The sequence below is a fragment of the Fukomys damarensis genome, unplaced genomic scaffold (genome assembly GCF_012274545.1).
Source record: "Fukomys damarensis isolate Sample0158 unplaced genomic scaffold, DMR_v1.0_HiC HiC_scaffold_34, whole genome shotgun sequence".
Lineage (NCBI taxonomy): Eukaryota > Metazoa > Chordata > Mammalia > Rodentia > Bathyergidae > Fukomys > Fukomys damarensis.
The window spans coordinates 1,028,928-1,035,878 of record NW_022900946.1 but is presented as its reverse complement, the minus strand read 5'-3'; the positions used below and the strand labels follow the sequence as shown (position 1 = coordinate 1,035,878).

General features: G+C 50.2%; 1 protein-coding gene across 3 annotated transcripts in view; it reads right to left on the bottom strand.

The window, feature by feature from the left end:
* Qprt (quinolinate phosphoribosyltransferase) overlaps positions 1 to 6,951 on the bottom strand; it is a 14,568-nt gene that overhangs the window by 3,022 nt on the left and 4,595 nt on the right. Inside the window, exons 1-2 of one of the 3 annotated variants that reach the window (XM_033758676.1) lie at positions 2,966 to 3,086; positions 2,594 to 2,623 (exon numbers count right to left, since the gene is read on the bottom strand). The exons of 1 other annotated variant lie outside the window; for it this stretch is intronic. In XM_033758676.1, the coding sequence (XP_033614567.1) occupies positions 2,594 to 2,623; positions 2,966 to 2,975 (40 nt within the window). In that variant the 5' untranslated portion in view covers positions 2,976 to 3,086. Of the gene's footprint in view, positions 1 to 2,593; positions 2,624 to 2,965; positions 3,087 to 6,951 lie in introns of those variants that run through there. One more of the 3 variants, XM_033758678.1, reaches the window with a different exon arrangement.

The following is a 6,951-nucleotide window of genomic DNA, read 5'->3' as shown; positions in this document are numbered from 1 at the left end:
CCAGGGCCCGAGCAGTGCGCGAGTGCGCGCGCGCACGTACACGCGCACGCGCGCACTCTGTCTCTAAATTGACATTAAGGACGGACATCTCAGCGTTCTCTACTGGGCTCGTTCTCTCTTGCCTGGACCTTGTTCCCCAGTCTTCGTGGGATCTTCCACTCAATCCTCTCCTATTACACTGCTTCTGTTTTTTGTTTGGTTAGTTGATTGGTTTCTTGAGATAGGGTCTCTCTGTGTAGTTCAGGGTGGCCTCAAACTCGCGGCGATCCTCCTGCCTCTGCCTCTCGAGTGCTGCCCGGCTCACGCTGCTTGTGAATCAGCGTGCCCTGCTTGCTTTCCCCACACTCTGTCCCACAACTGAATCCAGGCTGGACGCCGAGAAACGAGCTCCCACACGGATCTTCACCATCCAGCTATGGAAAAGCCTTGACACAAACCCTAGGGAGACAGCACTCCCCCACCCACTTGGCTCAAACTCACACTGATGTTTCACAAAAAAGTAAATTTGAATCCTTCAACTGGTCAGTGTTGGACACACTATATACATCTATAAAATGTGATTCTACTCTGCAGGAGAAAAAGAATAGTCCAGCACTCTGGGAGGCTGAGGCAGGAGGATCATGAGTTCAAGCCCAGCCTGGGCAATTTAGGGACTCAGTTCAATCCCCATTACAGAAAAGAAAAAAAGGAACCAACTTACACAATAGGAACTGTTTATTTAAAAAATACTATCACTAGGGGAGATGGGGAAGAGAAGGGGAAATAAAAATTAAGTTGTGTTGTGTACATGTACCAATTCCCCATGGCAAATGGAATCATGTACTGCAGAATGCACTAATAAAATTAATTTTTTTAATGTTATTTTTTTAAGTACCAGAAGCCAGATCCAAAAGGCCACACTGCCTATGGGACTCCATTCACGGGAAGTCCTGGGAAGTAAAACCAGAGCAACACAGAGGAGACAGCCTGGGGCCCCGGGTGTGGAAGGAGCTCCAAGGGGTTGTCTGAGGGACTCGACTGCTGGTCTGTGGCTGTGATTACTTCAGAACTGTACCCTGCCCTCAAACAGGATGAATTTCAGCTGGGCATGGTGGCACACACCTATGCTCCCACTTGGGAGACTGAGGCAGGAGGATCGCTGTGAGTTTGAGGCCAGCCTAGGTTACACAGTGAGTTCAAAGCCAGCCTGAACTACATAGCAAGACCTTATTTCAAAAACAACAACAAAAAGATGAATTTCACTGTCTCTAATTATACTTCATTAAACTCATCATTAAAAGAAAAGGGGGCTGGGAATTTAGCTCAGTGGCACCACAGCCTGACTCTCAAGCACAAGGTCCTGAGTTTTATCCCTGGTACCAAAAAGAAAAGAAAAGCATGGTTTACTCAAAGATTCTCTCCTTCCAACCCCTCTACCAGACTCCCCTATTTTTCAACAAGGTCTTTACTTTTGGACTCTGTGCTTGGCTCTGAATTGTTCCATTTTAGCAAGAATCCTGCTGTCAGTTTATTGGGAACCCCACCCTCTGCATGTGATTGTGCCCGTTGGAGTGGGCTGATGAGGCCAGCATCTCCCGAGACATTTCCTCTTGGTGACTCAGCCACAGGCCCGCTCTCACCCCTACCTGCCATACCCCACAGCAGAGTGGAGCCAGCTCCACACCAAGGTCCCCTGCCTCCCTGGGGCAGTTGTGAATGTGATCTGGTTTTCCACTTTCACGCCTGTCTATTTCTCCTTTCCTTTGCCAGCTCGCCTGCCTGAAACCCCAGTGCACAGCAGTAGCTCCAGCTCCTGACACCTCCCCCATTTTGCTTTGTCCTCGACAGACACTTGAGTGCCGCTCCGGGCCAGGCCCAGTTTGCTGGGCACCCTCACCTCTGCGGCCTTCACCCCGGCTGCTCTGAGGCTGTGTATAGCAGCCCTTCCCTTCCCTCAGCCCTCTCCCCTCTCTCCTCTCCAGGCCTCCTGGGGGGGCATACTCAGTCCCCTGTTCTCCCTTGGCCGGAGGCAGAGCATCTGTCCACTGAGCTTTGCAGCACGCTGAGGGGGTCAAATACTGGCAATCTCAAACTGCTTAGGTCCCCACCCACCCAGTACAGAGCACTGGACTCTGGGCCTCTGTACCAGCTCTTCTTTTACTTTTATTTTGAGGAAGGTCTTGCTAGGTTGCCCAGGCTGGGCTTGAATTTCCAATCCTCTGGCCTCAGCCTGCAGAGTGCTGGGATTTCCAGGCACAGCCCTCACCCACTTTGGTGTTGCTGTTTATGCCCAAGTCTGACACCTATCTGGTCAGAGGCCCGTGGTTGGTCGCACACACCATGCCAGGCTCAGGGCTGGCTCTGTCACTCTCAGCTCAGGGACCATGGACTGGTGACTCGGCCTTCTCATCTTAGGTGCCTCGTCTGCAACAAGGACCGAAATGAGCTAGTAGCTATTGTGGAAATAAGTGTTCAGGTGTGCACAGCCCGGGCGCTGTGTGGCACATGCCAGGCTAAAGTGTCTCCCAAAGAAACAGCTGCACAACTCCCAAAGTGGTGGGGAGGTGGAGGAAGGGATGACTCACTGTCCCCAAAGAAGGTGACTAACACTTACCAGGCACCCGTGTGAGGTGGCTTGAGACACCTGGTGGGGGAAAGCAGGTGTTCAGGGCACCGTGCGAGATTCACAGCAGGAGGGGAGGCTGGGGTGCAAAGGACAGGCTTCTCAGTGGACGAATCTGGACAGTCCCCATGGCTATCTGAGAGCTGTGACTATGATTCTTCTAAAAGGGCCATTTCAGCCTCTGACTGCATGCAAAGGGAGGCTGAGGCAATTGCCTGGATCAAAAGCAATAGTCCCTGAACTCAAGCAGCAGCTGTAGGGACAGACAGCAGAGGCAGATGTGGAAACACTGCTGGGGAGGGAGCCTTGGGTCCCCGTCCTGGGTGGCTGAACGCTGAGCTCAGGAGAAGGCAGGATGGGTACTTTGGCACATTTGTGGTCCCAGTGCTCTACAAGTCTGAAGAAGGTGGAGTGCAGCTTCAAGCCCAGCCTGGGCAACTGAGCGACTCAGTGAGACCCTGCCTCCAGACTGGAAGAAAGAAGGGCTGGGGATGTAGCTCAGGTGAAGGCCCTGGGTCCAGTTTTCAGTACTGCAAGGAGAGAGAAAGACAGAGGGGTTGGGGGACCACGTGAGAAGGCGGTGCCTGGCTGACAGCCCGTGGTTTGTGGGCAGCGCACTCTGCAGCTTGCCTGGGGATTCCCATTTTCAAGCACAGAAACTGGTGTTTGGAGATTTCCCACACAGGGCCTTCACAGTGGGTCGTGGGGAAGTGTGGGGCCCACTGTGGCCCCTGAATCACACTTCCCTGGGAGGGTCCCGGGAACTAGGCGCAGGAGGTCCCCTCCCGGCCCCATGTGGCTCTGAGCACATAGAGTAGGAAGTAATACCCAGGCTTGGGGCACAGCTCTGGGGCAGAGCACATATTTAGCATGAACGAAACTCCAGGCTCCATCCCCAGCACCCCGATAAAAAGAACAAATGCTCACCTTAGACCCCACCACATTTGGTGCACTTCCACTGATATAAACTGACAAAAGTGGCAAATATATAGACATAGATAGCAAGTTAGTGGTTTCCGGGAGCCAAGAACAAACTAAATACGGCATGAGGTCTTGCTATGTTTCATGGTGACAGGTGTACCTCATGGTAAATTTACTAAGTCATTGAGTTTACACTTAAAGAAACAGAGACTGATGCTCCCATAAAAGATGAACAATTGTACAGCCTTCAGTGAACCAATGGACCAGTGAGCGAACACCAAAAGTCAGCACGGAGAACACAGCAGGCGGGAGTGAGGGACAGAAACGGATGGATGTGATCAAAACGTGTGCCATACACGTACGAGGGCACCACACCATATGCAGTATTTGGTAGTAAAATGAATGTTTACCAAGTGTTTGCCAGAAGACAGATGGCCAGCTGCCAGGCGCCACCTGATGCCCAGCACGCCGTCACCTGGAAGGGCTGTGCCGAAAGCCGAAACAGCTCAGACTTCCAGATGCAGCCACCATTTGTAAATAAAACAGCACACAGCAAACAGCAAAAGAAAACCAGAGGACAACGGATCGTGTTTATGCCACAGGGTTCCAATCAGCAAAATTCAGACACAGGAAACTCTATCAGAAAATAGACATTTCTTCACACGCAGATCGCAAAGAAAACAAAAGAATAAAACAAACCCAAAACATACACTAACCGACTATGGTGTATAGATCTTATTTGATTTTTTTTTTTTTTTTTTTTTTTTTTTTTTTTTTTGAGACAGGGTCTTGCTGTGTAGCCCAGGCTGGCCTCGAACTTACAGTGCTCCTCCTGACTCAGCCTCCCAAGTACTGGGATTACATGCCCAGTTTCTTTCTTTCTTTTTTTTGGTGCTGGGTGCTGAAGATGAAACCCAGGGCCTCGCGCATGCAGGTCAAGTGCTCTTCCACTAAAATGGACCCCAGCACTGGATCCTAATTCAAACAGACAGACTGCAAATACTTATGAGACCCCCAAAATTTGGTCACTGACTGGACATTTGATAATATGAAGGAATTTTAAAAGCCTGAATTGTGACAATGGTATTGTGGCTATATTACAAAGAAAAGTCCTTCTCTTTTAGAAAATATGTGCTGGGGTGATGACGGAGAAGAAATTTGGGAGCAGGTTTGCTTCACAGTAAGTTGGAAAGTAGAAAGTAGGAGTGAGGAAGGCCCTGAATTAGCTAAATCCTGAGGGTGGGGCTGGGTGATAGGTTATCATGCTTCTCCGTCTACTTCTGTGTATGTGGGAAATTCACTGTATTAAAAAAGTAATCCCATGGGCCCGCGATGTAGCTCAGTGGTGCCATGCCTGCCTCGCAAGTGCAAGGTCCTGAATTTGATCCCCAGTACAAAAGAAAAAAAAAAAAAAAAGTAATCCCAACATTCTGGGAGGATGAGGCAGGAGAACTGAGAATTTGAACCTAGCCTGAGTGATTTAGCAATTTAGCAAGACCCTTGCTTTAAAAAAAAAAAAAAAAATCTGGGGATGTAGCTGGCTGTGAAGGCCCTAGATTCAAGCCCCAATACTAAAAAACAGTTAAAACATAAATAAGGAGAAGAAAGGTGATACACATGGAAGAAATGGGAGTGTTTTTCGTTTTTGTTTTGTTTTGTTTTTTGAGACAGGGTCTCACTATGTAGTTGAGACTGACCTGGAACTCACTATGTAGCCCAGGCTGGTCTCAAACTAACAGCAATCCTCCTGCCTCAGCCTCCCACGTGCTGGGATCACAGGCGTGTGCCACCACGCCCCGTGGGAGTGTTTTTCTATACTATAACCCAATACAGAACATGTCTGTGACCAAATGTGTTTTTCTCCACACCAGCTAATTCTCCAATACTCACTGGTGTCCTGCAGCTCTGCCCAGCTCTGAGTTGTAGGTTCCCAGCCCTCCGCCTTGGTTGGAGGATTTCTAGCAACTCACAGGACACAGGAGAGCAGCTTCCTTGCTACTGCTGATTTCTTACAAAGACACAAACACCGCTCAGATTGAAGAGCAGCTGGGGAAGCAGGGGAAGGGATGCAGAGGCGCCTCTCCCAGGGCCACCCAGGAGCTGCAACCCAGAAGCTGTCCCAACACTGCTTCAGAGCATTTCGTGTAATTCTTTCTTTCTGGCACTGCCGGGCTGGAGGAGCACTCTCTCACTGCAGGGCAGCCCCAGCCCTGGCCTTGAGAGTTTTCACGGAACTTTCATCGAGTAGGATGCTCACTTATGAACTCCATCTCCGGCTCGCTCCCTTCCCAAAGGCGGGTTCCCAACTTCTAATCTGGTTTGATCTTTCTGGCGACACGGACCCACCCAGGAGCCTGCCGGACAGGGCTCCCTACCAGGACCAGGGTCAAAACCAAGCACAACTAAAGATTCTCTTAGCAACCCCATCACTCAGGAAATTACAAGCGTTGTCGATGTTCTGTGCAGAGAAGACCAAAACACATAGTTCTTATTTCAAGTCACGTCTAGAACAAGACGACCAAGTAACCTCAAAGGGATCGTGGACAGAGCTTGGTCAGATGCTCACCCAGGCCCACGGGTGCCCATCACTGGTCTGAAATGCAGCCATGTAAATCCCGTTTTCAGCAGAACCCAGAGATCTGAGCCACCAGAGATGGTGCCACCTTGGCAGTGCCATACGCTGTCACAAATACCACCCACAGTCCTCTGAGGCGGAGAGCATTTCTACTTACAAATAGAAAACCAAATTTCAAAACACCCAGGGAAGAGCTGAGAAGAAAGTGATAAAGCTAGAAGATGACATGCACGGCCCTGCTGTCCCACCTCTGCCACCTGCCGGGTCCCCTCCTATGTCTCAGAGCCCCTAGGGGGGAGACAGAGTCCACCCCATCCAGCGCCACTTGTGCAGAGTAAATAAACACATGTTTCCTCTGGGCCCTGACTGACTCCTGCAATTCCACCAGAAAGGATTTCTGTACAGCTTCAAGGATCCAGCCTCTCCTAATAGCAGCTGTCCTGACAGGCAGCAAGTGAGACTCTCCAGGATGCGTACACAGAAATTCTAGTCTCATCCTGTGGGCTGTACCCCAATCTGTCACAGCACTGCCTCTGGAACTGGCTGTCCTCAGTGAATAAGCTAATAAAGCTGGGCAGGCTGGTGTACACCTGTATTCCCAGGACTCTGGGAGGCTGAGGCAGGAGGATTGGGAGTTCATTCGAGGCCAGCCTGGGCAACTCAGTGAATTAGAACCAATCTCAAGGCAAAAAAAATTTAAAGAACTGGGGATGTACCTGCAAAGGTTCTGAGTTCAGTCCTCAGCACCAAAGCCAAATGGGGTCAGGGATGTGGCTCAGTGCTGGCACCTGCCTGCCAAGTGAAACGTCCTGAGCTTGATCCCCTGTACTGCAAAAAAAAAAAAAAAACAGAA